Source organism: Mus pahari, chromosome 1, assembly GCF_900095145.1.
Source record: "Mus pahari chromosome 1, PAHARI_EIJ_v1.1, whole genome shotgun sequence".
NCBI lineage: Eukaryota > Metazoa > Chordata > Mammalia > Rodentia > Muridae > Mus > Mus pahari.
Window position 1 is genome coordinate 92,991,685 of NC_034590.1, and position 16,303 is coordinate 93,007,987.

At 45.0% G+C, this 16,303-nt stretch overlaps 1 protein-coding gene across 1 annotated transcript in view; it reads left to right on the top strand.

Annotated features, from left to right (window-relative positions):
* Positions 1-16,303, top strand: part of Lcmt1 (leucine carboxyl methyltransferase 1) — a 44,705-nt gene that overhangs the window by 26,314 nt on the left and 2,088 nt on the right. The window contains exons 6-10 of the mRNA XM_021205359.2: positions 2,069-2,171; positions 6,031-6,151; positions 9,453-9,554; positions 10,601-10,692; positions 16,035-16,132. Coding sequence (XP_021061018.1) covers positions 2,069-2,171; positions 6,031-6,151; positions 9,453-9,554; positions 10,601-10,692; positions 16,035-16,132 — 516 coding nt within the window. The remainder of the gene's footprint in view (positions 1-2,068; positions 2,172-6,030; positions 6,152-9,452; positions 9,555-10,600; positions 10,693-16,034; positions 16,133-16,303) is intronic.

Genomic DNA, 16,303 nt, shown 5'->3' on the forward strand with positions numbered 1-16,303 from the left:
CCATACTTCAGTTTAGTAATTAATTGGGTTCAAACTTAAGCATATATGTTGTAACAATTTATTAGTCTGTTGAAGGCAATGGACAAGTTGGACCAGCAGTATTTAGTCATTTAGACATTTACATATGCTGTACAGCCAAGGCTGCCTTAAAGTTTGAATCCTTCTACCTCAGCCTCCCAAGTACTAGGAGTCCAGATGTACACCACTGCTCCATGTGTGACTGTTTCAGTCTTTAACTGCTATTACTGATGAGACCTGTGTACTTCACCTTGGAATCAGGTTGGGTACCACCTATGTCTACGTCAACATTCATGGTTTGCTTTTTATCCACAGTGTATGAGAGCTTAACTTCCCAAGGGGATGGTAACATTGGAGGAATTCAAAGAGACGTACTGTTGAAACTGTGTTTTGCTTATGTTTGTCTGATGTTAAGTATCCATTTCCTGCAGAAATTCAAAACATTCTGCTTCATCCCTGTGAATTTGCTGTGCCACCCAGGTTACCTCAGTGCACTGCAAAGTCATCAGTTTAACATCTTCAATACTAGATATAGTCATTTGAGATCAGCATTGTCTATATTTATGGTTAAAAGAAACGTAGTCATGTGGTTATGTTACTTTTCCAGAGCTACAAGGTTGACAGTGGCTAAGTTGAAATGTGACCATGTACTGTAAATTCCATTCAAAGAAGGTTTTGCTTTTGGGTTTTAGTTTGTGATCTGCCTAGATCACAATGTGCTGTGATTCCTCAATCACAGAATATTTAGGACCACTTAGAGATTATTTGTTTTGTTTAAGGTGGGTCTTGCCATGTTGTTCAGGTTGGTGTCAAATTCCAGGGTTCTGTTTTCTTAAATACCTGCATGTGAGAAAGAAGTGTTTTACTTGAGCTTAAGCATAAAAGAAAAAAAAAAAAACACTACATCTTTAGAAGATGTAACTTGAGCTAATTTTCACTCTCCTGTCATGTGATTTATGTGTGTGTTCAAGTATGTATGTGTGCATTCGTGCATGTGTGTGTGTGTGTGTGTGTGTGTGTGTGTGTGTGTGTGCATGTGCCCATAGGAGACCAGAAGAGGAGTCCTCTTCTATTGCTCTCCACCTCATTGCAGTAATGCAAGGACTTTCACTGAACCTAGATTTTTCTGTTTCAGTATTATTATTACTACTACTACTACTACTATTATTATTATTATTATGTTTGGTTTTTTGAGATAGGGTTTCTTTTTTTCTTTTTCTTTTTCTTTTTTTTGGTTTTTTGAGTCAGGGTTTCTCTGTGTAGCCCTGGCTGTCCTGGAACTCACTTTGTAGACCAGGCTGGCCTCAAACTCAGAAATCCGCCTGCCTCTGCCTCCTGAGTGCTGGGATTAAAGGCATGCGCCACCACGCCCGGCTCGAGATAGGGTTTCTTTTTGTAGCCCTGGCTGTTCTGGAACTTGCTATGTTGACACCAGAGTGGCCTTGAATTCACAGAGAGCCACCTGACTCTGCCTCCCCAAGTGTTAGGATTGTACCATAATACTTGCATTAAAATTACTTTAATTTTTTTTAAGATTTATTTATTATTATATGTAAGTACACTGTAGCTGTCTTTAGACATGCCAGAAGAGGGCATTAGATCTTATCATGGATGGTTGCACGAGCCACCATGTGGTTTCTGGAATTTGAACTCAGGACTTTTGGAAGAGCAGTCAGTGTTCTTAACTGCTGAGTCATTCTCACCAGCCTTGTTACTCTAATTTTGAAAAAACACATCTAGGTTGGAGAGACGGCTCTGCATTAAGAACACTTGCTACTCTTCCAGAGGACCTAGGTTTGATTCCCAACATCTGCATGGAGCCTCAGCCATCTGCAGCTTCAGTTCTAGGGGAATCTGATGCACGCCTCTAGCCTCGGGGACCCCAGGCATGCAATAATATGCATCTGTACATACAGGCAAAGCACTTATACCCATAAAAAGGTTTAAGATTTAAAATAAAGTAACCTTTAAAAAACAAAAGCCATGTCCATTAAAAGTATGATATCATTGGCTTGTATTGAAATGAGCATTTTATTTTTTGCATTTGCAGATAGTCACATGCTGGATTCAAAAAGATATGCCATCATTGGAGCAGATCTCCGAGACCTTTCTGAGCTGGAAGAGAAACTAAAGAAATGTAACATGAATACACAGTGAGATTTTTTTTAACCTTATGTGTTTGTGTTTTATGCGAGGTACAAGCTCCAGCTAGTACAGCTTGCTACTTCCCTTTTATCTTTATGCCGTATTGTGTCATTGCTACTTACGTAGTTTTCTGAGATTTCTCAGCAGTCCTTTCCCTAAGTGTGCTTTTCACCAATGATTTCTTTTTAAAATTCTGGCCCTAATATAATAAAGTAAGTGTGCGAGAGCCTATAACAACAACATGCAAAGAAAGAGCTAGTGACTAGAATACATAGAGACCAACACTCATGAAAAGTGGCCAAAGATAGGTAGATAGTGACTCCACAGGACGTCAAGATGTATAACTTATGCCCATCATACGGGGCTGTCAGACCACCATAGCCATCAGATAAAGTCTGGTATTCTCTGACCAAAGTGGCAGGAATGTGCCAATCTGACTATGAAGTTGGTGAGGATGTGGGTGGTAGGGAGTAAGCTGCAGTGACTCACCAAGTGGGAGTGGACTGGCTACAAGCCATGGCGAGGAGTAGTGGGAAGTAGCTAGCAGAGTTGTCATGTGTGATGTAAAAGTCCCACTTTGGGTGTGTTTTCCAGAGAAGGTACTTCATGCTGAAGGTGGGTGTTCACTGCAGGAAATTGGAAAGACTCACTAGAAGGTAACTGGATGAATAAAATACAAAGTGCGTAACTCAAGTCCACATGGAGAGAACTGAAAACCCAGATCAAGTAAAAATCAAGTTGCAGAATAGCACTGACACTATGAGACCACATATGTAAAGCCACATCTCTGGATCACTCTGCTTTCAAAAGGACACACTTAGATTGCAGAAATGGCTTATGGGTAAAAAGAAGGGTCCTCCATGCCAAGTTTCTAAGATTGCCCTTTGTAGAGAAGAGGGGAGTGGTGTGTGGCCTTGGAACCAAGTCGAAGTCAGACTGCACAGATGAGGATGACATTGGATGTTGGGAACAAAATAAGGAAGGAGCGGGAGAGGCCCGGGGAAAGGGGGGATAGGAAAAATATGCCCATGTCCCGCCAGAGTTCCTGTGCTCTGGGCAGGCGGATGTGGGGAGACTGCCAGGCGCTTTCCATTCGGCCCCGGGTGGGCATTGCCTCTGACCCACGTGGCAGGGGGGTGGAGAAGGGGCAGCCCCGATGGGACCCCCCGGAGGGGCTACCTTGCTGGCACCCCAGGGTTGCGGGAATAGGGAAGAAGTTCCCAACACTGAGCAGAGTGTGCAGCAGGCCTAGATGAAGCAGAGCAGAGACTCTATGGTTTAAGAGCTTTATTATAGAAATGCAGGGAGGGAGGGAGGGAGGGAGGGAGGGAGGGGGAGAGAGACAGAGACAGAGAGAGAAACAGAGAGACAGAGACACAGAGACAGAGAGAAAGGAGAGAAGAGAAGACAAAGAGAAAGGGAAGAGGAAAGAAGAGAGAGGACAAAGGAGTGAGAGTAAGAATAAGAGTAAGAGAGCATGGTGGGGCTGAACACCCCTTTTTATGGTCTTTACTGTTGCTAGGTAACTGGGGAGGAGTTTAGCCTGAAGGTCAGAAGCTTGGGCCATTGCTTATGTGACCACCAACCGTGCTTCTCTTGTGGGGGCTGTTGGAGGTGGTACCTTAGGCAGGGGGCCAGAGTTCCAGGAGCATGAGGGAACGCCTACAGTGTCATGAGGGTGAATTATGACCATCGGGATTCAGACCTCAGCTCGACTGGAGACCAGCCTGCAATTCCCCACAATTGGGTAGTCACCCTGAAGTTAGTATCCAGGAGCACATTTAAAGGGATGATGTGGTGAAGGGAATGTTGCTTAAAAGAATAAACAAGGCAAAGCATCAATTGAGGAAGGTTAAAGAAATGAGCAGAGGGGACATAAGTGGGAGGAGGGTAGGAATGGATGTGAAATGTGGCGAGCTCTGGGAGATGGACAGGGAGTACCGGGAGCACTGAGTCTCCGTGGCTTTCCCACTCATCTGCCCAATGTGGGACCGAGTGTCCTTGCACATTGGAGCTCTTCTTGACATACTCAGCCTTCACTTAGCAGCACTGTTCGCCTCAGTAGGACTTGTAGGTTCACGTGTCCCATGCAAGAGATGGCTCTGATGGCGTAGTGCTATCCTCCTAGGGTCTTTATCCCACCGAGTATTCAGAGAGCACTGTTGGTTCCCAGGCCATGGTGCCTTTAGGAGGAGGTGGGACCTTTAGGAAGGGAACTTGGTAGGAATTACATGGGGCGCAGGTTCCTGAAGGATTTTGGAGCCATAGCCGTCCCTTTCTCTGTCCCTGGTTATGAAGTGTATGTACCCTATTCTGCTATTTGTTCCTGGCCATCTGGAGCCTGGGTATGAATTCAAAGCAACAGGGCCTACCAATCTTGAATGGAAACCTCTAACACTGTGTGCTGAAGTAACCTTTTCTTTATGAGCTGGCTCTCAGGTGTGTTACAGGGTGGAGAGAGAACAGAGTTGGGGAAGTCTGAGGGCATGCCTGGGTCTTCTACTCCACGGATCTCCGATTATAGTATGTAGCATAGTCTTCCTCTGGCTGAATGTAACATAGTGATTCAAGGACACTGGTTACCTTAGGCTTGTGCTTAGAGAGTATGTTAGTGAGAGTCACAGGGGTGGGGTCAGATGCTCCTAGACCACTGTGGTACCCTCGTTATCAGGAGCCTTAGCATAGTGCCAACCTTTTAATGAACTAGTTATTTGACAATGGTCCTTTAAAATATTCTTTTAAATTTATTTGGTCCTTAGTTCTTTTCTACATTATGAAATGGGGTAAATACTGTATCACCAAATGGATTTGAAGATTTGATGAAGAAATGCATGTGAGGGTGGGAGAACAGAAAGAAGTGTGCACTGGTCTCTTATGAAGTAAGCCATGCTTCAGTCTGACTTCAGCTCTAGGGACCTGTGGCTTGTGCAGTGGTATGACAAAACAGGGAAGTACCAGCTTGTGAGGGAGCTGACGATGGGGAAATTGGCCTCCCTTTTGGAACTCAATACCAAAGGTGAAGAACAGTGTTACAACAAGTTTGAGAGCTGTGCTTATTTCCCGGATGGCTTCCTTATCTTTAACGTCAGAGTGGGAGAGGAAGACAGCTGATGCATACACACACACACACACACACACACACACATACACGTACACACACGTACACACACTGCACATATCTGGTGACTGTCCAGTATTCTAATGAGCAGTGGGTGTTGCGTCTTAGCCAAGTGGAGGTATAGATCATTTCACTGTTTAAAAGGCCAAAATGGAATCCAGGGGAACACAGTGGCTGGTTGGTGCTATCAGGTTGGTGCTAGGATGTTGTGGGCACCATTTTTTCTCTCACCAAGGGCCCACTTGAGTGACCAGCAGACGGGCTAGCTGGCAGCTATCAGCAAAGACACTTTCTTTTCTTCCCATTACCTGACTTTCTGGAGTTCATTCATTTCTGTCAGGATTCCATTGTAGGAACAGGTCATGCTCAGTGTGTGTGTGATCTCCACACTGTTTGCTGCTGCCCTTTGACAAGAACAAAGGTCTACACAGCTCCAGTTCCAGGCTAGGAGAATAATCTCGTGATGGGAGAGACAACAGGGTTCTGTTGCCCATGGACAGTAGGCACACAGCAGCAGCAGAGCTGTCTTCCTTTCTACAGTCTGCCCCAGGTCCTGAACTTAGTTTCCTAAGACAGACCCTAGCTCCTTGCTCTCCTTTCCATAGTTGTATCTCTTGACACTTGTACTGGACATGGATCAGGCCACGAGCTGATTCTGGATTTCTTGGCTATGACACACCAGCTCTGTGATATTTGCATACGTTGATGTTGTGATGGAAACACATTTACCTCCTTTGTTTTTCCTTAAGATTGCCAACACTCCTGATAACTGAATGTGTGCTGGTTTACATGACTCCGGAGCAGTCAGCCAACCTCCTAAAATGGGCAGCCAGCAGTTTTGAGACGGCCATGTTCATAAACTATGAGCAGGTAAGTTTCCTGAGAGGCAGCTTCCATATGGGCTTTCAGAGTAGCTTTGCCTCAGTCCTTGTTCAGTTCCTTCTATGTCCAGCCACACGTGTGCTTCATCCGTCTGTTCTAGCAGCCCTGTTCTCCTACTTTCCAGACTAACCCCCAGCTATTAGCAGAGATTTTGGACCTTGATTCTTTGGGAAAGTTTTCAAATTTTTATTTTATCATATTATTAACAAACTTGTAGAACATGGATTAAAATCATTTTGGCCATATTAGGAGGAAGAGCAAGCTTAAAGGCCCTTATAGACAGGCAGGAATGTGAACAGAAGACATTGACTGTGTGATGGTGTGGAGGATGGGGACTGAGGGACCTGGGGCTGCCAGGTGGTTTAGAGGGTCTGACTTCAGGAGGACTGGAGAGGCTACTTACTTGTGAATGATGTGGAGGTTGGGAACTGAGGGGCCTGGAGTGGCCACTCCTTAGGTCCAACCAGGAGTTTCGTGTGGGCATTTGACTTAAAATTGCAAGGGCTCCTAATTTTGTAAAAGAAGTCTGATATACAGGATTGTAAGTATAAAATGCTCTATTCCTATAGTCACTAATCTCTGACATTGGTCCAGTGGCTACAGAAAAGGCCCTTTTGGAGCTTTGAAAGAATCGAGCTTGAGCCCCAGTCTTGTGTGGGCACATACTCTCTGTGCCTCTGTTTCCTTGCCTGAAAGTAGTAATGCCCCTGCTTCCTAGTGTGAGGGACACAGAGTTAGTGTGTGTGTTTACACCTGGGCTACTGCCCCTCAGTTAGTAAGTGTGTGCTGTTCAGATTCTTCTGAGCTCTAGTTGTTTACTGCTGGGTATACGGGTGAGGTTACACACCCATATCCACCATGTGGAGGCCTCTGTTGCCCTTTGCCTCGTTCCCTTGAAATGGTTCTCTCACAGAACCTGGAACCTGCAGCCCTCTGACTAGGCTGACTGGCCAGCATAGCTCCAGTGATCCTCCTGTCTCTAACCACAAGTACTGGATTGGCCAGACTGGCTTTTGATATGGGTCCTGAGCATGGGACTCAGATGTTCATGCTTGCGTAGCAAACTTCACCACGGAGCTGCCTCTCTCTCTACCACAGTTCTCTGCTGTTGTAGAAATCCTTGAGATGTTACACACAATGCATGCTAGGTGTTGTCATTATTTATTTACTTAGTTTGAGACAGAGTGTCACTGTGTACCCTGGCTAGCTAGGAGCTTGCTGTATAGACCCAAGCTAGACTCATACCTGGGTGATAATTCTGCTTCCAAGTGTTGGGATACCAAATGTGTACCACAATAACTGGCTTTTTTTTTTTTTTTTAAAAATCTGTCTTTTTTCCCCCCATTTATTTATTTATTTATTTATTTATTTATTTATTTATTTATTTATTTATTATATGTAAGTACACTGTAGCTGTCTTCAAACACTCCAGAAGAGGGAGTCAGATCTTGTTACGGATGGTTATGAGCCACCATGTGGTTGCTGGGATTTGAACTCCAAACCTTCGGAAGAGCAATCGGGTGCTCTTACCCACTGAGCCATCTCACCAGCCCCCAAATCTGTCTTTTTAATGGGATCTCACTGTATAGCCCTACCTCATCCACTTCATCATTTCCTTTTTATTTCATTGTATGTAAGAGCAACACACATGTAAGTGTGGACAGGGCTAGGCTAGACTAGGATTCGCCGCCTCCTCCCCTCTCCAGTCTGGCTGGGCTCAGGTTCTGGAGCGTTGGTTCTTGGTTGGCTGGCTTTCTTCCTTCCCATCTACAACTACTGCCATGTGTCCAGGAGCATTGGCCATGGAAGCCAGCCCCTCAGCTTCTCTCTTAATATGACTGCATCCAGGGCACGGTCTGCTTTTACAGCATACACCCACAGAGAGTGACTGCCACATGTCCTGTGTGTGCTGCTTTGTTCATTTTCCTTGGCTCTGCTCTGTCCAGAGCATTTATCTAGCACACTCTGGGAGATGCCAGGTTGATTCAGACTCAAGGCTTTTCACTCAGGACTCCTGGGCCTGGGCCAGATTCTGCGGCACCACCCCAGCAGTCTGTCACCTGGTTCAGCTCCCACTGTCTCACTTTGTCAGTAGAAATTTAACTTGAATCAACAGTGTAGATTAGTTGCCAGTGTTTTTCCTGGTTAATTGTTTACAGTGACAAAGCCATGTTGGTAACTGTGTGATGACAGCGCCCTGTACTTTTCCACATACTCTGTGCTGACTACTGTGTCGGTTTTCCATACATTTGCTTGTTGCCATAGAAGTCCATAAGGCTGGCGTTAGTCTCCCCCAACAGTTCAGCCGTCCAAGCTTCTCAGGGTCACAGCAGTCATCAAGGCAGGATTCGAGCCATCATTCCTGAAATGAGGTTGTGTTCTCGACACCTTCTGTCCTGACGCAAATGAGGGAGGGTAGCACTGCTGACAGCCTGGCTCGGGGAGGGTCTTAGAGGTCAGTGTGTGGGCTGTGACCGCATACAGTGACATTTTGTCTTCCAACATTTGTGCATGTACATAAGTTAATTGTATCTGACAGAGGACTGGTGTTATGCTATGACTGCCCACAGTAACACTGTTTCTTCTGGCTCTCGGGAGGCTGAGGCAGGAAAACACTTGTTTAAGGCCCATTTAGGCAATCTTGGTCTTCTGTCGGGGACACAGTACTGCCTGCTGTGTTTTATGTTTTTAAATGCAGGAGAGACAGGTAGGAACATTCTATTCACATTTCTCTAAGTCTTGCTTCTTCTTAAAAAATTATTCTTTACATTTATTTATTGTATATGTTTGTGCATGTATATGGTGAATGTGTGGGGGTTGGGAGTTGTCCTCTTCTACCATGTGGGTCCTGGGAGTTGAATTCAGGTGGTCAAGCTTGGCAACAAGTGACTTTATCTGCTGAGCGCTCTTCAGTCCTGTACTCTGCTTCTTAAGAGAGTATCTTACAGTCATTCAAGTCTTATGGTATGTGATTTTATGAAGGTAATAGAAGTGATGGAACTTAATAGGTATTTCTTTCCATAGTCTTCCAGTTCCACGTATCACTGCATCTTGGCACATGTATGTGAGCCTCTCTCCCACCAATGGGATTGTTGTACTAGGTGGGCAAGTAAGTGGTGTGTGCTGCCCTTTGTAGGGTGCACCAGCTCAGTTTTGTGTCACATGTCCCACAACCTTCCCGGGCTGCTCCTGTGTGCATTACCGGATGTCAGCCTTGACTGGACATTGTGCTCTGCTTATTTAGGACAGATCTTTAAGGTCGTGGCTAACCAGCTTTTCCCCTTCTCAGGTCAACATGGACGACCGGTTTGGGCAGATCATGATTGAAAACCTCCGGAGGCGAAGTTGTGACCTGGCAGGAGTGGAGACCTGCAAATCACTGGAGTCACAGGTCAGAGCATTCCCTCAGCCAGCAAAGCAGGACACTCGGTGGCAGGCGCACCCCGAGAAGCCCTGTTGTGCCTGTGATCAGGCACAGAGGGTTCCTATGTAGGAAGCCTCAAGTCCTCCCTGTCTCCTTGATATGAAAGCACAAGTTAACATTTCCTACGGTGCATTATTTTCATTATGCAGATTTTTTGTACAGTTGACTTAATATTATGCAAAATTTCACTCAAGCATAAAAGTAGAAAGAACAGTACAGTAAGCACCCATATCTTTGCAGTGATTATCAGTGTTTTGCCAGTAATAGCTCATGGTCTCGCCCACAATGTTATTTGTTGGTGGTGTCAAGAGTATTTTAGACATATACTGGACTATACATGGTTTCACCCTAAATACTTGTCAAAGAACCTCCTAGTGTAGACCATGTTACCATGCTCACTTCTCACAAGTCAGCATAGCTCCTCATACACCTGACTCTCAGACCAGCTTCAGTTTCTCCTGGTAGTTTAAAGGCATGTTTTACAGTTAGTGTATTTGATTTGGCATCTTTCCATGATCTACACTTTATAGATTGTTAACATAGCTGTGTATCTGATTAATCTGTAGTAGTCCCTTTTTAAAAAAAATGTCATTTATTTGCTGGAGATAATGGCCTCTACCTTTCACTTTAAGTAAACTTTGTCACATGACAACTAAATGGCATGTTACTTAAGCTGAGTGTAGAAGCTCACACCTGTAATCCTACTACTTGGTAAGTTGAGGCAAAAAGATCACATGTTTGAGCCTAGCCTGGGCCAGCAAGTTCCAAAACCAGCTTGGTCTACATGGCAAGACTCTGAAAGCAGCTAGTCATTCGGCCAACCAAACAAATACCAGTTGTTGATGGAAGAGTGTGTCTTTTGTGTCTCTACACTCTGGTGGTTTTCCTATGGAAACATTGTATGTTCATACAAAAGATGAAAAGCAGGACGACTCTCAGAGAGATCTGTGTGTCCTAGGGCCTCGGCCTACACACTGCGCTTTGAGTCCTCCATGTGTCTCTACCCCTTCCAGAAGGAGCGGCTGCTGTTGAATGGGTGGGAGACAGCGTCTGCAGTGAACATGATGGAGCTGTACAGTGGGCTACCTCGGGCAGAGGTAAACAGGTATGTGAGTGCCGAGCCCAGGCTTCAGATGATTGTGAGTCAAAGGCTGACTGTTCTTTAGTGTGAACACAAAGATAACCTTAACCAGACTTATTTTGAAATAAGGTAAACATTGGTAGAAGCTTGTAAGAGTAACTCATTAGCCACTGGCTGAGATAGCACCTTTGTCAAAGCAAATGATTAGAACCTAAATAAGCAGTTACACCCAGAAATTACTCAGAGCCACCTCTGCTATGGAAACTATGTAATCCCTGTCTTTGTACAGTCCCTGTCTTTGAGAGAAGATGCTGCTGCCATGACATCAAGGGAAGCCATCTTTATATAGCATCCCTTAATAGACTTAGATGACACCTTTAAATGGACTCTTCCTTTGTAATGAAAGAAAGTTATATTCACTGTTCTAAAACCATTTCATGGCTCGGGCTGTTCCTGTGCAGCCTCATTACTTAGTGCTCATTAACAAGTTGGCCCTATTCTCCAGTGGTATCTACACACATATTTACTGATACATAGACTTCGGGCTTCTAAATCCGTGAGGTCATACTGTACACTGTGGTCACAGAAGTCACACTCCCCTGTTAAAGCTTAATGGATCATATTTATATTTGTAGTATCAAAATATTGAGGTCTTCACATCCTGTTTACATGTACATAGGCTTGCATATCAATGTACAGAAGACTAACTGGGATTATGGTAATTTTAAAGAAATTGTAAAAATGGTCTTGTGTTTTATTTGTTTTAGTGTCTCCATTAACAGTGCTAGGTAACATCAGCTGTGTTGGTGCCTACTTCGTTCATTTCTTACTCTGCGCTTTCTTTCTGTCCTTTCCCCTTTCCTTTGGAGACCTAGAGCTACATACAGTTTGGGGTCTATTACAAAGTCAAGAACCTTTGACCTTGCTCTTGCTTAGAACTTACTGACATTTTAAAAAGTTTAACTTTTTCTTTTTTCTTGTGTCAAAGTGTCAGTTATCTAGGCGGCGATGCCTTGGGAAAGCAGTCCTGTAGGCTGGTGCTTTCTAGATTCTTGTGGAAAGTGCTTTCTTGTGAGGCTGGCTTCCACTGGATACACATCAAGGCAATGTTTTGAACATCCCTGGTCTGGCATTTATAATGCAGTTGCTTTGGCAAATTTTATTCTAGACTGCCGTCGGGGAATCAGTGCTGAACATCAGCCACAGGGAGGGTAACTTTCTTCCAGGCATTCCTTTGTCCCATGCAGCCATGGCCTTTTACAGACAGCAACATGTCACCCTAACAGAGACAGGAGATGGGCTTTGCTCTATTTACCCTGAACAGGTTTCCTGACTCTGGGTGTCACACGGGTTTTATCTGCACGAGGGATATGGGATCAAAACAGGCCCTGAGCACTCCCGTTCTTGGGGGCCCACATGCTAGTCAACAGCCTCACAGTTGTGCTGTGTTCTGTCAGTGATCGCTGTTCCATTCTGGAAACTCCATTAGGCTCTGCACTTTCTTTTCTGGAACTTTATTTGCCCTGGCTGTTCTGTTAGTCAGCATCCCTTACTCTGACACATCTGAAATCAACTTAGAAAAGGGGTGTTTTGCTTCACAGTGTGGAGAGTCATCGCATGGCTAGCTGGCCATCACTTTGGGACTGTATTAATGTCTGTAGCAGAGCATACTGTCCTCTCGGCCTCTTATGGTCAGGCGACTGACAGCGGGCAGGGTGCCCAGGGCTACCTGGAAAGTCTTCAAAAGAAGGTGCATTTGCATCTGGATTGTTTGGGGCTGTGCCATCTGGGAAGGACCTGAGTGGTCCTGCATACTAAGACATTCTTTGCAGTGTCCTTCCTGTGATTCCTGGAAAACTGTTTCTTTATTCAGGTTCTAGTAACTATACCGTGGGCCAACCTATCCTGTCTCTTTTCTGTCCAGGCTATATCTTTGTTGGTTGGTGTTGGTATTAGTTATTTTTCTGTTCCTGTGATTAAACACTCAAACCAAAAGCAACTTGGAGAGAAAAGAGTTTATTTGGCTTCCACTTCAGGTCGTAATCCATCCTTGAAGGCAGTCAAGGCAGCAACTCAAGACACGAACTCAAGCAGAAACCACAGAGGGGGATGCTGCTAACTGGCTCATTCTATCGCGGATCCATGCTCAGCTCCCCTTCTTATGTAGCCTGAGACCACCTGCCTAGGGATGGTACTTCTCGGAGTAGGCTGGGTCCTCTTATGTCAGTGAGCAGTGGAGACAGTGTCCTATAGACATGCCCACAGGGCCATCTGATCTAGGCAATTCCTCTAAGGTTTGTTCTTCTCAGGCGACTCTTAGTTGTATCCAGTTGACAATAAAAATTAACCATTTAAAAAATTTATTTTTATTTATGTGTATGTGTCTGTTACATGCTACACTTGTTGGGGTGTTTGTGAGGCCAGAAGAGTACATAGATCCTCAGGAGCTGTTGTTACAGGCAGTTGTGAGCTGCCCAGCATGGGTGCTGGGATTCAGGTGTCCTCTGAAGTGAGTGCTGACAACTGGAAGAGCAGGAAGTAGCCCCACCCCTGCCTGCAGAGCAGTCTTTTTCCAGGCTGAGCTGCATTCTTTCCAGCCTTTCCACTCCAGCACTTTGGCTCTGAGTCTTACTGTGAGCAGTCCTGCTGCTATGGACCATGTGCTTTGCACCAGACAAACCAGTCCGTTATTTTTCATCTCAGTCCACACAGTTTCTGGCATGGACAGGATGCAATCAGTTTGTTCGTCACAGTGTGACAAGGCTGGTCTCATGTCAGTTCCTTTCCACCATAAACTTCCCTGGCATTGTCATAATGTCTGCTCTTTACCAGCATCCCAGCCTCGCCCTGGCCTGCCTCTCTATACATCCTGCACTCCTCCAGCACACCATCTCCAAAGGCTGTCCAGCAATCAGGTCTGTGGCAGCAGCAAAGCTTGTCATACTTACATGTCTTACCAATCTTCTACACTACGTAGCTTTCTGCTACTAATAACAAATACTCGAGTCAGTGCTGTATAAAGTGAAGACTTTGAGAGGCATCCAGTCTGCGACTGGTGGGAACCATTACTTTTGACATGTTGTGAGGTCACATGATGACAGGAACTTGTTGGAGCAAAAGTTACATGATTCATGACCTTGCAGCAAAAGGAAGGACGAAAAAGGGGCTAGAACCTCACAGTTGTCTTTGGGGACATGCCTCCAGTCTCTTCCCCCTGCTAAGTCCCTTAAAGGCTCCACTACTTCTCAGCATCACTGCCCTGGGAACAAATCCCTTAACAACTGGGCCTTTAGGTTTCTCTTACTCAAACCATGTGGGATGCCTCTAAGTAGGAGTAGTTGGGAAGCAACCACAGTACATTGGGAGAGTCACTCTCCCTCCAGATGTGGTCCTTAGGTTCACAGGCTGTGATAGGGATGAGCATACAGCTACAGATACATGCATGTGTACATGCAGACTGCCCTGCGGAGATTCCTAGCAGAGGCTATTGCACACAGTAGAGGTGTGGGCCCTTGTTTATGTCATTCTGATACTCTTTGTCTTTGCCTCAGTTTCCCTCACAATGTGACCATATTCTCGTGGAGAGAGTACTAGGAGTATTGCCATTTTGTTTGTACATGTTTTTGTATATATTTATTTACATTTAAAATGCTTTTTTTGGTAAAGTCATACTGTGTATCTGATTTTTCAAATTAACAAAGAATTACAGAATAAAAAACAAAGGGAAACATACCCGTCACTCACTGCCTATTTGTTTACTACCTACCTCTTGAGGCAACTTACTTTTCTAGCTTTGTTTGCATTTTCCAGGTTATTCCATATCCCCCCAAATGGTGGTATACTAAGCACACATTCCATGTTAACAGCTGTCTGTAAAGCTCAGCACTTGTCTTGGAAGTTATCCCATGCTACCATGCTAACCCACATAGACAAGCGCTGGTTCCTAGCCTGGCTAGGAGACCTGATGTATGAGCGTGTTTTAGGTCATTCAGACGGTCCTCTGTAGTTCAGTTTTTGCTTGTTCCTAGGTTGGGGTTGTAGTGCTGTAGAAATGTCCTTGGCCATGTATCTGTGACACAGGGTTAATTCTTAGAGGCAGGGTTAGTGGCAGGGTCAGAGGATGTTCTTCATGTAAAAGAGGACAAAGTGCCCTCCAGGAAGGCAGTCCTGCTTTGTCATCTCACTAGCAGTTGGCAAAGTGCCTTTTCTTCTCTGTCCAGCTTTCAGCCTGTCTTTCTTCTCTTTCAGCCTGTCTGAGAGTTGAAAACTATCATGATGGCTACTTTTATGTCAGTCTGAGAACAGGGAACTGAGAAAATGCCTAAGAGATCCAGCTGTAGAGCATTTCTTAATTAGTGATTGACGGATGTGGGGGTAGGGTGTGGGGGTTCAGTCATTGTGGGTTCCTGGATAGGAAAGCAGGCTGAGCAAGACATGAGGAGCAGTTCAGTCAGTAGCACCCTCCGTGGCTCTGCATCAGCTCCTGCCTCCAGATTCCTGCCCTGTTTGAATTCCTGTCCTGTTTGAATTTCTGTCCTGTTTGAATTCCTGTCCTGACTTCCCGTGATGATGAACAGTGATGTGGAAGTGTAAGCTGAATAGACCTTTTCCTCCTCACCTTGCTTTGGTCATAGTGCCTCATCACAGCAATGTATCCCTAAGACAACTATCTCGTGTCTTTATTTATATTTGTTTTTCTTTTCTGTTGGAATGATCTTTTTTCTTCATCTTTTAAATTATTGTAATATTTTTTTCATACTGAAGTTTTAGCTCTTTATAGGGCAAAGAAATTATAGTCCTTTTCCATTAACATATCCTTCTGGTTTGTTTGTCTTGACTTTTGAGATAAGTAATCCTTCTTTCTCTTTCTTTCTCCTCTCACCCTTCCTTGTTCCCCTCCCCCCTTCTTTACCCTCCTTCTCCTTCTTCTTTCTTCAAGACCCTGCACATTCTAAGTGTGTGCTGTTCCCCTGCACTAAAATTCCAGCCCTCTTTCTTCTTTTTGAAAATATATTTATTTTAATTTCACATGTATGAGTGTTTTGCCTGTATGTATGCACACATGCAGTGTGCGCCTGATGCCTGTCCCCAGAGGCCAGAGAGGGCACCAGATTTCCTGGAACTAGAGTTAAGGACAGTTGTGAGTCTCCATTGGGTGGATGCTGAAAATTGAACCTGGATCCCCTGGAAGAGCAGCAGTGCTCTTAACTGCTGAGCCATGCCACCCCTCCCTTCGTCTTAGCCACAGCATGCACAGTTTGTATCCAGCTTCTTTCCATGTGGTGTCGTGAATGAGTCAGGACTGTGGATCAGCAGCTCCCTTTCTAACTCTGTGATCTACATCTCCTGTTTTGATTACTGCACAGAATAGAATCCCTCGAGTTCCTGGATGAGATGGAGCTTCTGGAGCAGCTCATGCGGCATTACTGCCTGTGCTGGGCCACTCGAGGCGGCCAGGAGCTGGGTAAGAGATTGGGTTTCTCTCACTTGGGCCTGAAGGCAGGGTCACCTTCCTCTCCAAAAAGGAAAGGCACGCCGGGAAGGTCAGGTTCCATAGAGAAACGTCTATGTGTGCACACAGTGTGTCCAGAGAAGTCATAGTTTCCTCCTTCAGGGTTTTTTTTTTTTTTTTTTT